The sequence below is a fragment of the Emys orbicularis genome, chromosome 9, assembly GCF_028017835.1.
Source record: "Emys orbicularis isolate rEmyOrb1 chromosome 9, rEmyOrb1.hap1, whole genome shotgun sequence".
NCBI classification, from domain to species: domain Eukaryota; kingdom Metazoa; phylum Chordata; order Testudines; family Emydidae; genus Emys; species Emys orbicularis.
Genome location: NC_088691.1, coordinates 92,481,303 through 92,504,986, shown reverse-complemented (window position 1 = coordinate 92,504,986; position 23,684 = coordinate 92,481,303). Strand labels below are relative to the sequence as shown.

Genomic DNA, 23,684 nt, shown 5'->3' with positions numbered 1-23,684 from the left:
AGAGGTGTATATGGATACCTTCCCTGCCCTACTGTCAGTCAGTGAGTCCCTGGCCTGTAGCAGGCCTTATTGTAACTGACAATATATCACTGCCCAACTTTAAGCTTCTAAATGTGGGGGGGTGGGGGGGGGCAGAGGTGAAAAATACATACATTGTTCATGGTCCTTAAGTGTAGTGTAGTTTTGATTAGCTGCAATCATACTTTTTACATATGTACTGCAGTGTATTTTGTAAAAATATTGCTCCCAATCCTGCAAGCCCCTCCAGGGTGCTTTGCCCACCTGGGCAGTCCCATTGAAGCCATTGGGACTGTTCATAGGCACAAAGTGTCTGGCTTTGGCTTCAATAGGACTGCTCCTGCTGCGTGTAAAGTTAGGTCCTGGAGGCCCTGGAGACTTGAGTATTATCAGATGCAACCTTTGCAGCACTTTGCCATTAACCCTTTGCTGGGGGGCAGACTGATGATTTGGGGGTTGGATTACATAAATGCAGACTGAGCCTGGTGCGGTGCACCTACTGGCTGTGCAGTATGTGCTGTGTGGCGATAGGATTGCGATTCGAGTGGTGCACCGCATCACACTGTCCCCTAGATGTCTCTGTGCTCAGATAAGGCCCGAAACATGATGAAACGAAAACAATTGCAAGGACACAGATGTAGGGGGACGGAAAAGCCTAGACTTCCTCTTTACGCGTCCTCTGATTGGCTTGCGAAGGTTATGAAACCCCTGAATGGGAGCTACAACCTTGCAGCAAACTTGTAAGGAGGCAGAAAAAACTTGCTTCGGTGTCTGTGCTTGTACACAGCAAAGGCGGCACCGGTCCAACATGAAATCAGCCTTTGTTTTGCTGACTGCGTTGGTAGCCTTGACAGCCTATTATGTGTACCTGCCCTTACCCAGCACAGTGTCGGATCCCTGGAAGCTCATGCTGCTGGATGCCACTTTCAGGGCAACCCAGCAAATGGTAAGCTTGATCCATGCAATTTTATTCTCTCTTCGCCTTCCCTCGCCGCCCCCACACGCCCCTTTTATTTCTCTCCGTTGTGATCAGCTGAGGAAATGTCATTTGTAGCCAAGGGTTGATTTTAAGAGAGGAGAGGCGCCTCAGCCTTTTGTAGAAGCTGCTGCCGCCAAGGCGCCTCCGGGCGCGTTGGCAGAAATTAGCTCTGCAAATGCATCTGATCTTAATTTCTTTAAAGTACAGTGCTAATACGCTATAAATTCTGTTGTCTGACGGCTCTGCACCTCTTGGATAAATTGGTTGGTTGATTTACAGCATCAAGCGCTCCCTCTTCCTCCCTTGCTGCCTTTGCATTCAATGAATGAGAAATGCCAAAGAAACCCCTTTGTGCCAGCTCCTTTCCTCCCTTGAATGTAGTTGCGGTGGCTGATGGACTCTCGGCAGGGAATCTAGAAATAGAATCGGATTTCTGTCTCTCTCGCTCACACACTTTGTATAGTACATCAGCTGGGAGGAAAATGCCCCACGACTCAATCCATTTAAAAAGCATGAGGTCGGTCCTTATCTTGTTGACTAGGCTGCGGCTGCCCTTGTGACATTGGGGAGCCGGCTCTTCCCACTGCTCAGTACAAAATCAACCCTTTTCAGTTTCTTAGGACCCCCACCCCCTGAATCATTTGACAGTGGGAAGTGATGGGCTGACTCCATTGTAGAATCTGAAAGTAATTTTGTAGTCAGTCCCTACTCCTGGCAGGTAAGGAGGACAGCTAACCTCAATGTCGTAGACATTGGCTGCATGCCATAACCGAGAAGGGGCTGTTGATCTCTGCTTTACTTAATCCCACTCTCAGATTCAGAAGCATAAGGCTTTGGGGATTTCAGATGCAATGTATTTCCTTCTGTCTAGATGATGGCGACTGTTTGTATGCAGTTTATTACATGTTGCCTTCTATGCATTTCCTAAGACTAGAAACAAATTGAGTGCTTTCATCCTAGCAAAAACAACAAGGAGTCTGGTGGCACCTTAAAGACTAACAGATTTATTTGGGCATAAGCTTTCATGGGTAAAAACCTCACTTCTTCAGATGCATCCTAGCACTTTCCCCATCATATTCCAGGAAGACTGTAGGGTGGAAGAGATTGAAAGCAGAGGGAAAGTCTTTCAAATTAGTATTTGGGCTTTCACGAATAAACAAGAGGAGTGTACCTTTGTACACTGTATTTGTTACACTGTGTTTTCCAAATAACATTTCAGCGGCTCCCTAACCTTTTCCCCACTTTAAATTTTGTTCTGGTGGTTGCATGGTGACATCATGCAGACCAGAGGTTACAAAGCGTTTCACAGAATGGTTTTACATAAATTTAATTCCTCTTCTGCTAGTACAGTCTGATCTTTTTATAGTGATTGATCAACAACCATGGTTTTACCCTGCAGTATACGCTGAGGCACTTTTAAAAAAACTATTTTTGCCTGTAGTGCTTCGTTTTATAAAACTGCATACATGAAAAACACTTTTTAAAACAGCAATTTATAGCAATTTAAAAACATTTAAAGGATGTGTCTCAGCTTTTCTGTGGAGACCAAGACTGACATTTTAATAAGTCTATGGGGAGGGTGAACTGGTTTTTCACACACATCCTTGTAATAGATGACATATTGCATTGGCCAAATGACACAAAAGTGCTCCAAAATAGCTCCACTCTTCAATAGAAGTTAAGGGTACGCAGCACCTTACATGTTTGGGCCCCTTCATTTGTTCCCTATGAGTGTCTGAAGCAGTTGGATTGTAAGTATCCACCATAATCAGTGCATAGATTTTTAAGGCCAGAAGGGCCTGTGATGATAATCTACTTAAACCTCCTACATAACATAGGCTATAGAATTTCACCCTGTAATTCCTGCATCATACCCATAACCTCTAGTTGAATGACAGCATATCTTCCAGAAAGACATCTGCTCTTGATTTAATCAGTCTTTGTGTACATGTGACTATTAGTGTATAAACGCCATATGTCTCCACCATATTATTTATTTATGTAACACCACAAGTACATGGTACTGCATCCTGGGTAAAACAACAAACAGTCCCCGCCCTCAGGAGTTTACTTTCTGAAGAAAGAAACAAGTGAGTACAATACAGAACAAGTATGGAGTGGAGTGTAATCTTCATAGATGGAACACATCACAGTACAGCTGAGACTTCAAGAGTTTGTTTTAAGGAGCAAAGAGAGAGAAGGTGCTTGGCAGATATTAATTAGGAGGCTTTCCAAAGCTGAGTGAAAGCATAAACTCAGGAATGAGGGACTGTCTTTAAAATGGGAGCCTGAAAGACCAAAAACTCAATGTGTGAGTAGCTGAAGTGGTAACTATAAAAGTCAAGCCATGGCAGTTATTTTCAAAGTCAGTTTTTACAACAAAGGATACTTTCAGTAGGGCTAAATTTCCCTCTGCCTCCCACAATGATTGTTACAACACTGACTGGTTTTAGATTTCTTTAAATGTGACCACTGAACTTTCACCTACTCCTGAATGTGTTTTCAGCTTGTTACTGTTTATCACAATAATATCCCATAAGGGTTTGATGGCAGACTGAAGTAATACTTTTCTGGCTAAATGTTCCGATTTTAAAATCTCTGGAGTTTACCAGCGTTTACCTAGAGCGGCTCCAGCCCGACGTGCACCGGGGGCAGGGCAGGCTCCCTGCCTGCCCTGCCCCCGCGCCGCTCCGGGAAGCGGCTGGAACGTGGAGAATGGGGGCACAGGGGTCTGTGTGTTGCTCTTGCTTCAGGCAGCGCCCCCAGCAGCTCCCATTGGCCACGGTTCCCCATTCCCGGCCAATGGGAGCTGCTGGGGGTGGTGCCTGAAGCAACAGCAACACACAGACCCCTGTGCCTATCCTCCCCCAACTTCTGGCCACTTCCTGGAGCGGCGTGGGGACAGGCAGGCAGGGAGCCTGCCCTGCCCCTGGTGTGCGTCGGGCTGGAGCCCGCCCCCCGAACCTCTCCTGCAGCCGAACCCCCTGCCCTGAGCCCCCGCCACACCCCACACCCCTCCTGCACCCCCTGGGAACAGGAAGGGGGCAGAGTTGGGGTTGGGATTTCGGGGAAGGGGTTGGAATGGGGGCGGGGCCTCATGGAAGGGGTGGAATGGGGGCGGGGCCGAGGGCAGCGGGGGGGAAGTGTCAGTAATGCAGCCCTCGGGCCAATGTACTAGTCCTCATGTGGCCCTCGTGGTCATTTGAGTTTGAGACCCCTGGGCTAGAGTGCTCAGTACCTTACAGGATCAAGTCCATATATATTGATTGCTTCGTTCATTACTCAAGTGCAACCCTCTCTCACATGAGAAATAGCAACTGCTTTACAGTTCACAGCAGCACTCCACAGGACAGGAAATTAAGAAGAATATGAATTCATTTTAGATGAAGCTTAGGTAGGCTGAAGTCTTTATCTAGCTTGAATGTGGCCAAACCAAAACACAGATTAATACTTCCATGTGTTATGACTGAGCTAAAGGCTGAAATAGAAGTGCTATTGTTGTCTTTCTGCTGCAGAATGCCCCAGTGAATACTCACTAATGAATGTGATGAGATTTGGGGTTGTCCTCATCTCTTAAGGGAAGAAGTTCCATAGTTGTGGATGTGCAGCCAGGAAGGCGCTTAGTCCCCCACTTTCCCAAGTTTCACTCATGTGGAGCCTGATCCAAAGCTTGGCTTCAGCAAGCTTTGAATCAGCCCATAGTGGAGAGCTCCATGGTTCCAAATGAGCAGCGTAGTCAGGTGCATGTACAGTCCCTGAGACAGTCATGCCCCATCTCACTGGGGCTTTGACAATCATTAAAGGACCTCAGATTTAACCGCGTAGCAGCTAGAGAGGCAGCGAAGGGAGCAGGGCACTGAGCTGATATGTTTCAGCTGGCCTGCACTGCTCAGCAGACATGCTGCCAGGGGGTACATTCAGGATACAGTATGTTGCAAAACTGTTGAGCTCAGAGGGCATGAATGTGTGTATCAGTAGAGTCAACATAGTGCTTAAAACGGTGGCAGCTGTGGAAAAAAAAAGTCACAGGCAAGCTGTGACTGACCTGACCTTTGCCTGAGTCTGTGATTTCACTGCCCTCACTGTGTCAGAGCATGGGATTGTGGTAGGTCAGCATGTGTGTGTGTTTCTGTATCTCTCTCCCTTTCAATTGGCAACATATTCCTGGCATGCGGGGAGACAACACCAGGATGGGATAGTGAGAAGGAATAGGAGTGTGGCAGAGAACGGGAGAAGAAAGGGGGAGCAGATTGAAGGTGAGGGAGATCAGAGGAGAAAGTGAGAGAGAAACCAAGAGAGAAGAGACAGTCAAAGTAAATACGAGAACTAAAAGCCTGGGAGAAAGAAGAGAAAGTATAAAGACTAAAGCCTTGTCCACACTACAACCAAGATTCTGCTGCATGTTACGGGCATGGTGGGTGTAACCAGTTACAAGAAAATGGGTCAGTTTATGTCCACACAGCAACTTTTCTGCCATCATGAATGTATGTACACCTGTCAGTCTGATTAACCATGAGGTGTTTTTTTAAGACGTGCATTCTAGGGAAATATGGGCAGCTATCCTAATCTGCCTTGCCAGGTGAGAGTGCCTGGAGGATATGTCAGCTGCACATGTGGCAGTCTGCTTTAGGGTGCTATCACAAAGAGCTCTGGGGAAGGAGGACCAGTCAAACTGGTTACACAAACATTGGCAAGTTCTCGTGCCAACACAGCAAAGTAACTGTGCTGAACCCACTATAGGAAGACAAACATGCCTGCAGGCTGTGACCCCGATGCTAAGCTACACCTTTTGATTCCTGGGCTGGTGTTTGGTTCAGTCCTTGGTGTAAACTACAAGGGTGCTCTAGTTTATGACTGAGCTGCAATGCTCTCCACCTATCCATAGCTCAGAACAGCTGAAGTACAATTGTTCTTGCCACTATCCCTTCCTCCTCCAGCTCATCCCAGCAAGAGCCTAATATAGGGGCTTTGAAGCAGGGAGCAGTGTAGAACCATTATGCCAGTCTAATGCTCCCCTCTGTATTGGCAAACTTCCTGGTGGGGAAATCCAGATACCAATCAAGTTTTAAACACACGGGATGTGAGCACAACTCATGTTTAGAGCCAACGATGCCACTAACTGGTTACAAACTCAGGGCATGGCTACACTGGAAGCTTCAAAGCGCTGTCGCTTTGAAGTGCGAGAGAGGTCTCCCAGCGCTCCTGGTAATCCACCTCCACAAGCCTGTTTACACTAGCGCTTTAAAGCGCTCAGACTTGCTGCGCTCAGGGGGGTGATTTTTCACCCCCCTGAGCCAGCAAGTTAGAGCGCTATAAAATGTAAGTGTAGACAAGCCCTCAGTTAAACTGTAGCCTGTGCAGGGTTATGGAATAAAGAAGAGGGCATGTAGATGCAATGCAGAAATACAAGAAAGACATTGGGAGTGTCATTAAAAAAAAAGGGAGGAAGGGAGCAAAAGTGACATGATTTGAGGAAGTGCCTAGCACATTTCTCCACAATCAATCAAGGATGTCTGTCCTCAGATGATTAAACTCATATATAGCCTCAGGGATACTCACGGACACAAAAATGCTCACCACTCCTATTTCTGCTGGGTGCTTGCCAGGAAGCTGCGCCCCACCCTGTCAAACACAAACCAAGGCCTTGGCTACACTTGGGGACTCACAGCAAGTTGCAGCGCTGTACAGCGCCAGTGTAGCCAAGGCCCAAGCCTCTGTGGCCCTGCCTCCACTAAAGAAGTTTTCTAAGGGTATGTTTACACTGCAATTAGACACCCGGGGCTGGCTCATGTCAGTTGACATGGGCTCGCAGAGCTCGGGCTAAAGGGCTGTTTAATTGTGCTGTAGATGTTAGGGCTCGGGCAGCCCGAGCTTTGGGACCCTCACAGGACCCTAGAGCCTGGGCTCCAGCCCAAGCTTGAACGTCTACACTGCAGTTAAGCAGCTCATTAGCCCGAGCCTCGCGAGCCCAAGTTGGCTGGCATGAGCCAGCCGTGGATTTTTAATTGCAGGGTACACATACCCTAAGTGCCCAGCCATTGCTCACATTAGTTAACCTCCAAAGGTGCTAGCAACATCGGGAGTTCTTGTGCAGACACTGAGTTGCCAGTAGCTTTGGAACAAGCAGAAGGGCCCAGAGTCAGAGCCAGTCTATGATTCCATAGACTGTAGATTTTGATTGTAAATTCCTTGGGACAAGACTTTCTCGGTTAGTAACCAGCACATTCTCAGTCCCTACAAATGATAACCAGTAATAACATGATAACCAATCTTTGCATATATCAAAGATATTTCTAATGCACCTGTCACTTCGGTAGCTAAGCACTAAGCACAATTAAAGAGTGTCTGGGTCTAACAGAAATTGTTCATTCTCTCTATACCCTGATGGACAGGAACGTGTGAACTTGGTAGGCTTTTTCCCTTTGATTGGTTTTTGACAACAGTCAGTTTAACTCAGTAAGTGGGAGTGGGCTGGCTCCATCACTCATGTAATGGGTGGGGCTTGCAAGGGCTTGCATGGGAGCAGGGTAGGGTGACAGCATGTGATAGACCTGCAGGTAGCCAGGCAGATGCAGATTTGCAAAACAATTTTCAGTGAAACAAAACAGGGATATGCCAAGGGACATGTGGGCTCCCTATCCAGAGAGAATGTGAGCTAAAATGAACAATTGGGCAAGACCTGTCCGCTCCTCCTGAAAGTGCTGGTTGTTGCACTAGCAGATCAGGCAGAAAAACTGTTTCACAAAATTTCCTTCGCTAAAGAATAACCTCTCAGAACCACCACAAGACCCACAAAGGGCCAGATCACAGCTGGTGTAAATCAGCACTACTCCACTGAAGTCAATGCAGCTAGATGTCAAAGCATTACATAACTTTACTGAACTTCTTTGAACCTCAAAGGAAGCTTGGGGTAGTTCTTTGATCCACATGGACTTACTTTTCCCCTAATACAACGTGTGTGAGAGAAACCCTCCTGCATTCAACCTTGAATTGGATTTTCCTATGGGAGGAACAGATGGAGAACAGCATGATCTGAAATTCAAAGATACAAATTGTCTTGTGCATTCAGCATTTCCAGGGTTTGGGTTGATACTTTTTGTATTCTTTTTAATGGGAGGGCTTTCTTAAACACAGAGAGCTGGTGGTGTTCAGTCAATAAAACCATAAACATTCTGGAACCTGGCTTCCTGAGAAGCCACCTCTTTCACAGCGTGATACTGCCGCAGTTTAAACCGGCTGCTGGGAGGGCATCCTTTGTCAGTGCCTCTCAGCTTTGGAAGTGGATTGCCCCCCTTAGTCCATTGAAGCTGAGATTTATAAAATTAGGCATACTTCAAAGCCTGCCTCTTTCCAAAGGCACATGTAGTGAAGGTGGCTTCGGGGCTTTTTATACACCAGATGGTTTAATGTTAATGCCTCGTATTTGTACTGAATATTGATCTTCATTTTGTAAAGTACCATAGGTGGGAGATTAGATTTATGGCCCCAAAGAAATAAAACCTCCACGACAAGGAATCTGCAGTCATGCAACAAATCCTTCTTTCAATGGAGTTCCTCTGAAATATTATTTATATTACCATAGCGCCAAAGAGTCCTGGTCATGGACGAGGCCCCCATTGTGCTAGGTGCTGTACATATACAGAACAAAAAGATGGGCTTTACCTCTCTGTGTTTATGGGAATAGTGTGCTTCTGTTAAACTATCCATCCTCCGAAAGCTTTGACACTGTAGCCTGCAGTAACAGGCTCCCAGGCTTACCACTGGAAAGTGACCAGGGAAAATAACAGTGCAGAGATGTAGTAAACAAAAATTACTGTTTTTTATTAACCATCAGTGAAATACACATCCTTAAAATGAATTGGGAAAGCAGCAAAAGATTAACACTTAGTAGTATTAAAACCCATTTCCAGATGGCACTTTGGAGCCTAAATGACCTTTGATTTTTTTCCCCCTCCAATGAGACATGGTCTCCACCCAGTTTTTATTCTGGTATAACTATTTTGATTGGGGGCAAGGGGGAGTGATTATTTTAGTGATTTTTTTAAAGTTATACCAGTACAACCCCTAGTGTGGATGCAGTCTTACTGGTATAAAGATGCCTTATACCAGCATAACTTACCCCCCTTCCCATACAGGATTAGCTATACCAGATAAAAGACCTTTATACCAGTATAATGGCATCCACACTGGGGGTATGTGTTTACTGCTGCAACTGCACCAATATAGTTAGAGGTAAAACTTTTGTGAGCAGACAAGCCCTTAGACTTGTGAGTCACTTAGGTGTTTTTGAAAATTTTATCCATGATCTAGTCACAAAGTAAAATATCACTTCTGACACTTTCTCTAATGTTACTGGGTATCAGGCTCCCATGGATTTTGGTAACCATTCCCCTTACCGCCCAGCTCCACACTCTGACTTGCTGGGAATAATTATAAAAGGGCGCAGACTCCTCCCTGGTTTATAATATGCCTCAGCCAGGACAGGTGGTTAGCTTTCCAAAATAGTGAAAGACCTCACCTCCAACCCATCTTTTCTTTTTTTTAAATGCCTCATTATCATAGTGCACTGGGTGGTTTGGCCTGATATATCCCTTCCCCATCCCCTCTTGGATCTTCCACATCAGAGGTGGGCAAACTATGGCCCGCGGGCCACATCCAGCCCGCAGGACCGTCCTGCCCAGCTCCTGAGCTCCCGGCCGGGAGGCTAGCCCCCGTCCCCTCCCCCGCACATCCCGTCCCCCTTGCAGGTATGCCGCCGCACGGCAGTGCTCTGGGTGGCGGAGCTGTGTGCTCCTGCTGAGCAGAGCGGCAGCATGTCTAGCTCCGGCCGGGCAGTGTGGCAGCTAGACATGCTGCTCTCAGCAGCATGGTAAGTGGGCCAGGGGGTTGGATAAGGGGCGGGGGTCCCTGGGGGCAGTCAGGGGACAGGGAGCGGTTGGATGGGGCAGAGGGCAATCAGGGGATGGGGAACAGGGGGGTTGGATAGGAGGTGGGGTCCCAGGGGGCGGTTAGGGGCGGGGGGTCCCGAGAGGGGGCAGTCAGGGGACAAGGAGCAGGGAGGGTTGGATGGGTCGGGGGTTTTGAGGGGGGCAGTCGGGGGCGGGAAGTGGGAGGGGGCGGATAGGGGATGGGGACCAGGCTGTTTGGGGAGGCACAGCCTTCCCTACCCGGCCCTCCATACAGTTTTGCAACCGCAATGTGGCCCTGGGGCCAAAAAGTTTGCCCAACCCTGTTTCACAGCATGCATGGAAAAAATATTATACTCTGCAAGCACAATTACTATATAAATCATACGTACACTGGGAAACAGTTCTCTACCTTTTCGGCTGAAGGGGATCTCCCTTAGCTGGTAGTAGTAGGTCCTTTATCCTCTCTGGGCAAGATGCATAAACAAAGTACAAGAGGTCAAATACCAGAATTGAATCCTGAGGGTATGTCTGCGCTGCAGCTGGGAACGTGCTTCCCAGTCCAGGTCAACAGACATGCTCTAGCTCTAGTCAAGCTAGTGCACTAAAAGTAGCAGTGTGGCCATGGACAGGAGCTCAGGCTAGGCACCTGACTATGTCCCCAGTCAGTTGGGTGGGTTTGCCAGAGCTTCTGCCTGTGCTGCCACAGCCACACTGCTATTTTTAGCTCGCTAGCTCAAGCAGAGCTAGTGTATGGCAGTCTACCCGCACTTGGGAGCACCCTCCCAACTGCAGCATAGACGTCCCTGAAGCCCATATATAGGTAAAAAGTTAGGCCAGTGCTAGTTTTCTTGTTGAATCACAACAAAGGGCTCTGTGGGTGGAAATAAATTCCCAGCCCACTCTGCTTCTAGTGCTCTGATCTCATCCTAGGAGGCTAAACATTCGGTCAGAAAACACAGATGGGTTGATTAGCAAGCACCACCATGTTCCCTTGAGATCAATTCCTGCCTCTCAGTCACAAACTCCCTGCTCTCAGTCTTGTTTTCAGTAATTGAGATTTTTCCTTGAAGAAACGTACTGAAAGTGAAAAGATTTGTACTTCAGGATGAATCATTTATACGGGAGAAGAAGAATACACTTATGGCACCTTTTCTCCAGGGATTTCACAGCTTTTTAAACATGAATCAAGCCTCACAATCACTGTCCCTACAGGCAGGTATTGCAGTCAGTTTAGGGAAGAGTAAACTGAGGCACAGGCCCCAATTGAGTGAGCTACTCACACTCTTTCAGCTTGTAGAAAGGAAGGCAGGCTTTACTAGGTGATGCAATTCAGACTAGTAAAGTCAGTAGAAGAAAATCTGGATCTTTAGGATTCATATTTTCACTGGAAGTGTAGAAAAGTTTGTGGTTATGGGATTTTATTAACACCTAAACTTTCCCAATACACTATGAGAAATGCAGAAATTAACTGTAATAATATAACAAAATAACTACTGTATATGTGCATTACTGCCCTCTACTGGAAGAAATTGAGACACAGTTCTAAGAGTCCTATGGTGCAGTGGTTCTCAATCAGGGGTATACATACCCCTGGGGGTATGCAGAGGGCTTTCAGGTGGTCCATCAAGTCATCTAGATATTTGGTTAATTTTACAACAGGCTAAATAAAAAGACCTAGCGAAGTCAATACAAACTAAAATTTCATACAGACAATGACTTGTTTATACGGCTCTATATACTATACACTGAAATGTAAGTACAATATTTATATTCCAATTAATTTATTTTATAATTATATGGTAAAAAATGAGAAAGTCGGCAATTGTTCAGTCATAGCGTGCTGTGACACTTTTGTATTTTTATGTCTGATTTTGTAAGCAAGTAGTTTTTAAGTGAGGTGAAACTTGGGGGTATGCAAGACAAATCAGACTCCTGAAAGGGGTACAATAGTCTGGAAAGGTTGAGAACCACTGCTATGGTGCTACCCACTCCTGAGGATTCTGTTTCAATCTAACTGTGCTTTTCAAATAGGTGTGTCTCAGTTCTAACCCACTGCCATCTTGATCTTCCAAGTGCTCACGGTGCTTTATTTTTTCAAAATATATATTAAGACAACTAAGGGTATGTGTACACTGCCAGAAAGACCTGGGACAGCAAGTCTCAGATCCCAGGTCAACTGACTTGGGGTCACGCAGCATAGATGTTTGGGTTGGAGCCTAGCCTCTGAGACCCACCTCCTTCGCTGAGTTTCAGGGCTCAGCCTTCAGCCCAAGCCCAAACAACTTACACTGCTATCTGTAGCCCCGCAGTGCAAGCCCCAGGAGCACAATTCAGTTGACCCAGCTTTTGAGATTCACTTCCATGGGTCTCTTTCTGTAGTGTGGACATGCCCTGAGAATTTCTAGGGGTGCACAGTTTTGTCACAATATAACTTTGGAAGGCTTTGATATCATTCCCTCATGGGTGTTAAGTGCTGTTGCCTGTCTAGTTACAGGTACTGTCTTTTGAAGAGAATTGCAAGGATATTTAATGCAACATAGTAGGATAAGCCTGTGAGTAACAAATTATTTTTTTCCCCCCACTCCTCAATTTCTCCCTAGTGCAACCTGGTTCACTGTCTAAGACTCAGCCATCACTTGAGAGTTCTGAATTATGTGATTGGTACTTTTGACAAGCTGGAGCCCTCGTCCTCTGAACACATTAAGATAACAGACGCCCTTTTTGATGGAGTGGAAGTCAGAGTGTTTGAACCGTCTCCAAAGCAAGACGAAACACTAAAGCGCAGTGTCGTTTACATCCATGGAGGAGGATGGGCTTTGGCAAGTGCAAGTATGTGTCTGTCATTAATTAGAGTGGATTATGATATGTTCTCATCACAGCAGGTTCAGTGTAACTAAAAGCTCTTCTCCCACCCAGAAGCTGAGAGTTTTGCTCTCTGAGACATGTCTGAACCTAATGAGAGCTGGAATCCTGGGGCTATAGTAACTGTTCCAACTCTCGCCATAAGGGGGGGAGGGGGAAGTAATCCTGAAACAGAAAACAAGCACATATTTTATCAGCACATGGCTGCAAAAGAATCAGAAGCTTATTTTAAACACATACTGAAAAGAGAAGAGAGTTATTTATGGGGACTCCTTCATGACCAAGTTGGTGTAGGTCAGTAGTTTTCAAACTTTCTTTCTGGCGACCCAGTTGAAGAAAATTGTTGATGCCCGCAACCCAACAGAGCTGGGGATGAGGGGTTTGGGGTGTGGGAGAGGTTCAGGGCTGGGGCAGAGGGTTGGGGTGCAGGGGTGAGGGCTGCAGGGTGGGGCCGGGAATGAGAGGTTCAGGGTGCGGGAGGGCGTCAGAACTCTTGGCTGGGAGTGCAGGGTCTGGGGATGAGGGGCTGGGGGTGAAGGAAGAGACTCTGGATTTGCGGGGGGCTCAGGGCAGGGGATTGGGGCATGGGGTTGGGACGCGGACTTACCTTGGGCGGCTCCTGGTCAGTAGTGCAGCAGGGGTGCTAAGGCGGGCTTCCTGCCTGTCCTGGGACTGCACTGCGCCCCGGAAGCGGCCAGCAGCAGGTCCGGCTCCTAGGTAGAGGCGCGCAAGTGGCTCTGCGTGGCTCTTGCCCGCAGGCACCTCTTCCCCCCCCCCCAGCTCCCATTGGCCAGGAACCAGTGCTCGGGGTGGGGGCAGTACACGGAGTCCTGTGGCCCCCGCCCCGCCTAGGAACCAGACCTGCTGCTGGCTGCTTCTGGGGCACAGCGCGGTGTCAGAACAGGTAGGGACTAGCCTACCTTAGCCGGGTAGCACAGCCGACAGGACTTTAAACGGCCTGGTCGGCGGTGCTGACCACAGCTGCCAGTGCCTTACATCCCCCGACCCAGTACTGGGTCGTGACCTGCAGTTTGAAAACCACTGGTGTAGGTCACCATGGTCTCTGTGTTGCATGCCATGGAGGAAAGTAAACACTGACCAGATGATTACGGACTGATGGCTACATGATATATTTTGCCTAAGCCCAAGACAGCAGGTTATCCTTCTGCATGAATCACCTTATAGCTAGTTGAAAATGTTGAAGCTTTTCATGGAAATGTTCCCATTTTTTTTGACTAGCTCTAAATTACACGTATTTGGAGTGATGTGCGACTGCAGGGGATAGAGGCAGCTAGAGGGAGGTGGAGACCAAGCACTTTGCATGGCCTGGTCCTTTAGAAAACCAGTGCGTTTTTTTAGCAGAAAACTGCCGTGGACGTCAAAGTTGCCTAAAGCCATGTTAAGTTAACACGCTATGAATGTGGAAGGTAGTGCGCAGCTGTAGAGAGTGATAGCCTGGCCACTAATCCAGCCATGCTATTGTCAGGGAGTAGAATCTTCAGTGTGGGGCTCTGAGCGCAAACACTCCCTGTGGGTGTCCTAAAGATCTACATGGTTGGGGTGAAGATTGAAGGCCATGCCCTCTTCATCTTCTGTGCTGCCACGGACACTCCAAGAGGATAATAAAGCATACTGTATGTTGAAAGGTGCAGATTTAATTACTGCTTAGCCCTATGACAGTTTTAGTGTGAAGAGCCATTATGGGTGGGATTGTCAGAGGTGCCTTTGACTTTCAGTTAGAAGTGTGTGCCTAAGTCACTTAGGCACTTTTGGAAATGCCAGCATATTTGGCCCATAATTAGTAACTGTACCCATTAAAAATTCCTCTGCCTTTCTGTTCTCACAAAATTCTCCCAATTAGCCCTGTGATGGCGCGGCCTTGCTGGTCAAGCTGGGGTGCCACCATCAGTCCAGTATGGGGGTAGTCCACTCTGCCACTCGGTCGTGGGCTTCCCCGTAACGTGGGTGATTTCGGCCATCTGTGGATTCTGAGCAGCAAAACAATCCAACAGTCTGTGGAATTAGCTCCCTGGTCAGGGCGAAGCAGCAAGCAGGCTGCAGCCCCTGCGTGGGGCAAAGTAAACAATTAGTCTATAGCCCGGCAGCTTCGTGGCTGGGGCAGTAAACAATCAAACAGACTAGGGAATTAGCCCCATGGGCCGGGCGAAGCAGCAAACAGGCTGCAGCCCCGGGGTGGGGCAAGGCAAGCAAACAATCAGGCTATAGGTCTCACGTCTCTCTGGGCGGGGGCGTAGTTTAGGCAGCTTGGCTTCCACGGTGGTCTCCGCAGCCGGCGGGTCGTCTGGCAGGTAGTCCCTCCCGGTCCCTGGGCTTTACCGCCAGGGGCACTGCAGGTACTTCTACAGGAGCCAGCCCCACCCCCACGACTGGCCTGCCTCCTTTTATCTGAGTTTCTCCACTTGGAGCATGAACGGCAGGGAAGAGGGGACGTGGCCTCCTGAGTCACAATGAGTGGTCCGCCCCCGGTGGCCCAGTGCAGGGCTGGTCACAAGACCCTTCAGGAAGACCTGTCATAGGCAGCTGTTAGTGATGCTTTATAGAACGTGGTCAGCTGCACTTGTTCTGTAGTAACTTGCATAGCACTCCCACGGGGCAGAACGTCTGCTTCAGAATTACTGTGCTTCACTCAGATCACTGTAACTCTAAACACGTTATTGCAGTTTAAGATGTAAACGTTAGTGGCAAAAATATTATTGCTAAATATTAAATCTCAAGACTGTGTACTTTAAAGAGATGCTTAATACACTGTTATATTCTCCACCACCATGAAATACCTATTCAGTAACTGAAGAGGCATAGAATTAGAGAAAATGAGTACCCTGAGAAATAAGACGGCTTTGAACCTACTGCCTTGACTCAGGTGAGCAGTCCCATTGACTTTAATAGGACTACTACCTTGAGTAGAAACTGCAAGTTTAGAGGCCAGCATGCATAATATAATGAACACATGTACGACTAGCACAAAAATAGCATTTTTCAGACACTAATCCCCAGAACAGCCCAATGCGGTTAGGTAGCGGTAAGTGAAACTGAGGCAGAGAGGTGAAGTGACTTGCCCAAAGTCACACAATAAGTTGATGGCAAAGCCAGGAAGAAAGTGCACAAACTGCTAAGACACAAACTGTGTTCATTCCACTAAATCATGGTACCTGCTGTTATACACTGACTGCATTCCATTCCATTTATTTACATTTGCATAAAGATTTACTGATAATAATGAGTGTCTATTATAATGTCAGGGGGTTGTTTGTTTTTTACAGGATTGAATATAAGTGCTTGCTGTTTTTCTTATGAATCTAAAGATATGTAGAGCTGTGTGCAATATGCATATTAACAAAATTTACTGTCTTTCACTAACATTTGGTCCTCTTATTCCCAGGAACAAGCTTCTATAACAATCTCTGCAGGATCATGGCAGAATCTCTGAATGCTGTAATTGTCTCAATTGAGTGAGTAATCAACAAAATCTTAAAGTATGTAGAAATATAGATCATTATGAATGAGTTAATTGCTTTTTTCTTTGTCGTGACTTGTTTAAAAGGTTTTCATTTGAAAAAAGTCTCTTTAGCAGGACTTGATATTTTGTGTCCTTCTCAATGACAGTGGATTAGAATGGTATCTGAATACTTTTCTAATTATTAGAGATAATGGCACCCTCAATTGTACCGGACATTTAAAAGTACATAGTAAAACGGGAGCGAGGGGAAGCCACTTTAACTGGAACTAAAAAGCCACAATCTTGCTAACATATTCATACGAGTAGTCCTATTAAAAACTGTGGGTTTACTCAGATGAGTCGGTAACTCATGTGCATCAGTGCTTGCAGGATTGAGATCACAATACAAACACAGACACACTTTCTATATACACACACAAACCCCCTCACCTTTTGAAGGAAGAGAGAAATACCTATCCCTCAATCTCTCCAGTCAGTGGGTGGGACTGTTGTCTCTCTCAGTGGTCACTGTGATTGTGCTTCCCAGCAGGAGGTTGAGATTTGTGAGGCAGATTTGAACTAAGGATACTTCTGGTCCTTTTAGAAACCAGCGTTTAAGTTGTATTAAAGTATGGTATAGAACTTCAAGTGGCAGCTGATTTTTACCACTGTTGCTTAACTAAAACATGCAGTTTGTGCCCTCTCCTCCACAAACAGACACTTGATACATTGAGCTAACCTCACCCGAACACTTAAAGTAAGTACATCCATTTATTCGTGTCTGAATACTGGTGACATCAGAACAGAATTTTTGGAAGTCTTCACAAGCCATCGCTAACTTCATGCTGACCTTACAGTGATCTGCTGCACACCATCCATTTCCTCACTTGTCATCCCCTGCTACAATGACCTTCCACCATTCCTTCCATAATAACTTTCTCAAGGTTATTGCCATCTCTACGCCTGATGTGAGCAAAGTACATAAGTTTGCATGTGTTGATTTCTGACATCAGAATCTGCTGCTCTCAAATAATATTTCTAACATAGGCATTAGTCTTTTTCTGTCCACACATGGAGGTTACCTGACGGTATCACAAAGAACCAAATCAACTATGTAATGATACAGCTATACTGGAGATCAAGTACACAATGAACACAGACTTTCCTGAGTGCAGACTGGGTCAGACCATCAGCTGTTAGCCTGAAACAAAATTAAAACTTAAACATAAGACAGTCAACATTTGGACTTATCCGAAATCAACGACCATTATATAACTTCAGTCCAGAATGGGTTTGAGTCATTGGCACAGGTGAAGGAGAACAATAGAACAATCCCAACAAACGGAGGTAAAATGAAAACTGTTATGCTCAAAACCACCAAAGCACACATTCTGAAATGTCACTGTCGGACTGCTCCATGGGGTAGGTGCTTGAGCTAGTGGAAAAAATGCAGAGTGAAAGAGAATAGCTTGGGATAGAAGAATGTAGGAGAGAATATAAGACACTGAGCAGACAGATTGAAAGGCAGACTAGATCAGTCAAGGGTAAATATCTAAGGGCAAAATGTATGTAACTTGAGAATTATAAAGAGTAATAGCACAAAAGGTATGTTCACAGTGGTCAGGTTTCTTACCAACAGTTTTTTCTGTGATCAATAAAATATCATGATGGCAGAGCCCTCACTGAGGGTGATGGTATTAAACACAAGTGTAGAGATTACTGTGCCAGTATGTGTGCCTCACCTGATAACTGCCCCACACTTTGCACGAGTACAAATCACTACACAAGCTGGAAGGCAGTGGCGAATTCAGGCCTTCTCTTTACTTTATGGAGTCTCCTCAGTTAGTTTAACAACCCTCTAAGTTGCTAAGTACATTAATGGGCCACTGTAATAAACCAGAAGAGGGAAATTTGAGTGGTTGCATTAAGCACTTTTCTTTTGTAAATGAAAATATTAAAGTTGACAGAAGAGGGGGGCCAGTGACTGAATTAATGAGATTATTTGCCAATTTTCGTGATCAAATTACAGCCTCATTATGCAGAATTGATTTTACTGGTATAATATTCATTCCAATATAATTTAAGTGTAGTTGTTTCCAGCTCCTTTTAATTGTCTCCTCTAATAAACACAAAAATAAATGAGCAAGATGTTAGCCATTGCAGACAAGTGGCTATCACAATATTGAAATGTCCCTTATTATTCCTTTTCTTGTTTATGATGCTGTAATTCTGCCTGTTTTGGCAAGCTGTTTGTCTTCTCTACCCAACCATTATCTCTGTCAATCAAGCCTTTTGTACTCAGTGCAGTCTAATTTGATTTCTCATTAGTTTAATTGCACATTTTCTCACTTGAATGTTGCATACCCAATCTGTTATCCAGTTGCACAGGGGATTCCCAAAGGCCTATCATATCTTACTTTATCTGATGTAATACACAGATTGCTTTCTAAAGCCTAAATAGTTTTAAGAATTTGAAAAACTTCTTATTAATCTCAATATTATGCCTGAAATTTATTTTGCGCATATAATTTCTGTTGGATGCAAAACAGTCAGTCAGTAGAATATAGGAGTATGCTGTAGTATGGCACATGTTGGTTTTATGCAAAGGCATGTGCTTCACGATGAATCAATTCTTATACTGGATACAGGAGATAGCATTTAAGAGTGTTAGTCAATCCACCACATTATATTCAATAAACCCCACAAGGCAACATTAGTGAGATCAAATCCGTGAGCAGATACAACAGTTGCATCCTAAGCAGGCTGAAAGTTAAGGCCGTGTCTAGACTAGAATTTAAAAGGGTGTTGTTAGCTAGTGTAGACAAGACACACTGCCTCTAACGTATGCTAAGCTGGTAGAGTTGAGGCCTTCATTTTGGTTAGCACATGTTAGCTAACATTCTAACAACACACCTTTACATACTAAATTATACAAGGTTTAAGAGAATAAGAACTGCAAAAACAGCCTACTGAGGTAGTGTGGCCTAGTGGATAGAGCAGCAGACTGGAACTCAGGAGACCTGGATTCTATGTCTGGCTGTGCCACTAGCCTGCTGGGTGACCATAGGTAAGTTATCTCACCTATTTGTGCCTCAGTTTCCCTATCTGTAAGATGGGGATAATGGTACTGATCTTTGTAAAGCACTTTGAGATCCACTGATGAAAAGCACTATATAAGAGCTAGTTATTATTATTATTAGACACAAGGGCACGTGTTGCTGTTGCCAGGCTGGCATGATAAAGAAGGAAGCAAGTTTTGAAGGTGCTTTTTAATCAGCTGCCCATCTGATAGTAGGGGGACTTTCCATGGAAAAAGCATGGTCAAAAGACTCAGCCTGATTTGCAAGCCTCAAATTAATCCCACAACAGAGAAAGGGTCATCACAACCCCACGTCTACCCATCAGCCAGACTCCTGGTACCCCAGTGTTGAGGATGGTGTAGCTTCCAAGCAGCATCCTGCTTGCAGTATCAGCCGAAGACTACTCCAGGAACAAAACCAAGTTTGCAGGGCCTGTGAGATTTTTAAATACAATACTTCTGTTAGTCTTAAAGGTGCCACAGGACCCTCTGTTGCTAAATACAATAGATCACTTTGGGGAGAGAGAACAAAAGGCTGACTGATTAAGAGTAACTTTCTGAGGGTGTTTTCTGTAAAAGCCACAACTTTAGGAAACAATGTCCAAGGCTATCCTGTTAGCTTCCTGAGTGGAGGAGTTGACAGTTTTTTTCTGCGGGTCTAAAATGTCAGGAAACATTACATTTCCAACCGGTGCAGTTAGACACATTTATATTACAACCCCACCTACTGGCACCAGTACCACCACAAGTTGCACATAATACCACCATTCCGATTTGGTTCACAAGTTGGGAGACAACAAATGCTGACTTCTGCCTCGGCTGCAAACTGATCAGAAAAGACTGCTCGGAATGGCCAGTTGCTCACAACAATCCTAACAGGGACAATAAAAGAAACTAGACTCTTCTCCTGCTGTGAACACTGGAGAAAAGAGTAGCTTTTCTATTGCCGCTGATGGCAAGGGAAGTTGTGGAATTCCCATCATTGGAGGTTTTTAAGAACAGGTTGGACAAACACCTGTCAGGGATGGTATACTTAATCTGTCTCAGTGCAGAGGGATGGACTTGATGACATCTCAACGCCCCTGCCAGCCCTGCATCTCTATTATTCTAATAAATTAAGCTGAACATTTCAGGTATATGGCGAACAGTTTTTTCCTGTCCTGAGAAAGCTTTCAAGATACTGAAAAACTTTTAACTTTTCATCCTGATTCATCAAAAAACCCCTCCCCCAATTTCAGTTTGGGTCAATGGTATTTACACAGCTCTAGAGAAACCCTGAAACCCCCAAGGGTTTAAGTAATGACTGAAGAATCATTCATCTCCCACTGTTTTTTGAAGACCAAGGAGGGCTAGCAGATACAACATTGCACTGGGATTCAGGAGAGCTGCATTCTATTCTCGGCTCAGCCATTGGCCTGCTGGATGTTCTTGGGCCAGTCATTTCACTCGTGCCTCAGTTTCCCCCACTGTAAAGACTTCCTTTGTAAAGCACTTTGAGATTTTTTGATGAAAAACACTAGATATGAGCTAGGTATTATTATTATTCCTGGCCCACATTCATTTCATGTTGCATATGCTGTAGCTGAGTTAAATGTTTCCACTAACTATAATTACAAATGCCAGGGACAGGGAACTCCATAACTTTGATTTTGTATCCTTATTCTATTGGGAACACCTGGCTTACCCTTACCCATGTGGGCTAAGCAGGGGTATTCAGCATCCACACCAAGCAGATATTACCACCTGCTTTTTATGGATGTAGTGATAAAAACATTAATGAATGAATCCTCACATTTTGAGATCCTCTATTGGGAGATAACATAAAAGTTCCACTTAACAATTTCCTAATTTATTCATATTCAGTGGGTTAGCATCACTCTTTCAGAATTAGAGTTGTAATAACAACATGTAGGTAGTTAAATACTGTTTAAGTGTTAAATGTTTCATATTTCAACCATAATATTTAAACTAAGTTATTTCTGCATTTTACTATCCACCTGATAGCACATAATAGTCCTGCTAGAAAGGTACATTTTCTGTGTATAATGATTATCCTATGTAAGCCTCTTTCTTCTTTTGTAGGTACAGGCTGGTACCAGAGGTTCATTTCCCTGAGCAATTCCACGATACTTTACGTGCAACGAAGTATTTTCTGCGGTCTGACATCCTAGCTAAATACTCAGTTGACCCAGGTCGAATTGCAATTTCTGGTGATAGCGCAGGAGGAAATTTGGCTGCTGCTGTGTGCCAGCAGGTAACATCCACTGCCTGTATCTATCACAATAACAATCCATATTCCAGCAGTGCACATGTGTAGACAGGTTATTTGTGCTGCATCATCGCAAAGTGACAGACAAGTTTAGAGATAGAATGGTAGTGGTTCACTGTGAAAGCCAGCTGCTAGATATTTTACATAAGTTAAGACCTGTCAGTTATTTCTGAATCAAGCAGCGCTAGAATGTCTTACTGCTTTTATAAGTTGTTATGGGCCAGATTTTAAAAGTGCAATTTAGGTACCAACCTTTACCCACTGTGCTAGTGAATCCTTTATTTGCCTGCGTAAGTGGCTAAGTGGGCATCTAAATGCATAATTCATAAATTCAGTTCCCTATTTTGTGAATAAGCAATTTTTGCAACTGCCCGTCTTTGAAAATGACCTTATTTCTTTTAATACAAATGAAGGGGAAATAATTTTTTTTAATGAAATGGCATTTTTTCCTCACAGGAAGACAATTTAACAGAAGAGTTAGAATTCAATTGTAGGGAAAATCTATTTTCCCTGCTGTTCATATCATATGTATTTCTAATCTAAATTAGTCTGAATTTGATCTGGTTGGAATTTTTAAGGCAGCCTTAATAAGGGGTAATTACCATTAATCAATCAATAAGGGGCAATTACCAAAGCAAGTCAGTTCTTTAGGACTAGTACCCAGGAGAGCATCCCTTTTTTGGAAATGGCATGTCTTACACCATGTCTACACTACCACTTATGCTGGCAAAACTTATGTTGCTCGGGGGCATGAAAAACACATACCCCTGAGCGATATAAGTTTTGCCGGCATAAGTGGTAGTGTGCACAGCGCTATGTCGGCGGGAGAGCTTCTCCTGCCAGCATAGCTACCACCGCTCGTTGAGGTGGTTTTATTATGTCAACGGAAGAGCTCTCTCCCATCTGCATAGAGCTGCATCAGTAAAACTGTGCCGCTGTAAGCTTGCTAGTGTAGACATGGCCTTATTCTCACTTACACTGGTGTGAATCAGCTATGACTCCACTGAAATCACTGGTGTAAAAGCAGTGCAGGTGAGAACAGAATCAGATCTAGACTGTTAATATTCCAGACTAAGAGCAAAATTTTCTGCAGCTGAGTTACACCAGCAGAGCATTTGTCCATAAAACACCAAATGGTGGTTTCTCTCCTCTTGGGGGAATGAATTGTGGAACCAGTGATGTAGGATCAGACACAGCATAAGCAATGACCGCTTTTTTACAGTCTGGATTCTGTCCTGTGTTTTTCCTACAGCTTAGTCTAGATGACAGTGTGACCAACAAACTGAAGCTGCAGGCTTTAATCTATCCAGTCCTTCAGGCATTGGACTTTAACACTCCTTCATACCAGCAGAACACTGACATGCCTGTTCTTCCTCGCTTCGTCATGGTGAAGTTTTGGATAGACTATTTCAATGGTAACTATGACTTTGCCTCCTCAATGCTGATCAACAACCACACTTCCCTGGACGTAAGCCAGGCTGTTTATTTCAGGGGACGTCTGAACTGGACTTCTCTCCTGCCTTCGACGTTCAAAAAGAATTACAAACCTGTGATACAACCCACAGGGAAGGCCGAAATCATCCAGGAAATACCTGCACTACTTGACATACGCGCAGCTCCATTGCTTGCAGAAAAAGAAATTTTCCAGCTTCAGCCAAAGACCTACATCCTGACTTGCGAGAATGATGTCCTGAGAGATGATGGAATAATGTATGCCAAACGGTTGGAGAGCACAGGTGTGGAGGTCACACTTGATCACTTTGATGACTGCTTTCATGGCTGCATGATCTTTACTATTTGGCCTACCAATTTCTCTTCAGGACATCGGACCAGGGACAGCTACATAAAGTGGCTTGCTGAAAACCTGTGAAGAAAGTGAGTCCTCTCTAGAAGGCACAGAACAGTCAATCTAAAGCTCACTGCTTCAAAAACAAAAAAGTTGTGCACTTTTAGGCTATCTAATTTCATTTGTTCAAGATTATGTCATAGAGCTTCTGTTGCAAGAAGTAGCATGTCACTAACTACTTGGTTAATAGCTGATTAGCCTTGTCCAGCATAGCAATTTACTAAATACTTATTAAACACTGTTGTATGCAGTGTAGTTGTAGCCA

General features: G+C 45.0%; 1 protein-coding gene across 1 annotated transcript; it reads left to right on the top strand.

The window, feature by feature from the left end:
- The first annotated feature begins 826 nt into the window (after window positions 1–826).
- NCEH1 (neutral cholesterol ester hydrolase 1) lies at window positions 827–23,443 on the top strand. Its single transcript, XM_065411113.1, has 5 exons — window positions 827–964; window positions 12,507–12,735; window positions 16,169–16,238; window positions 21,387–21,558; window positions 22,826–23,443. The coding sequence occupies exons 1-5, from the start codon at window positions 827–829 to the stop codon at window positions 23,441–23,443; spliced, it is 1,227 nt and encodes a 408-aa protein (XP_065267185.1).
- The last annotated feature ends 241 nt before the right edge of the window (window positions 23,444–23,684 follow it).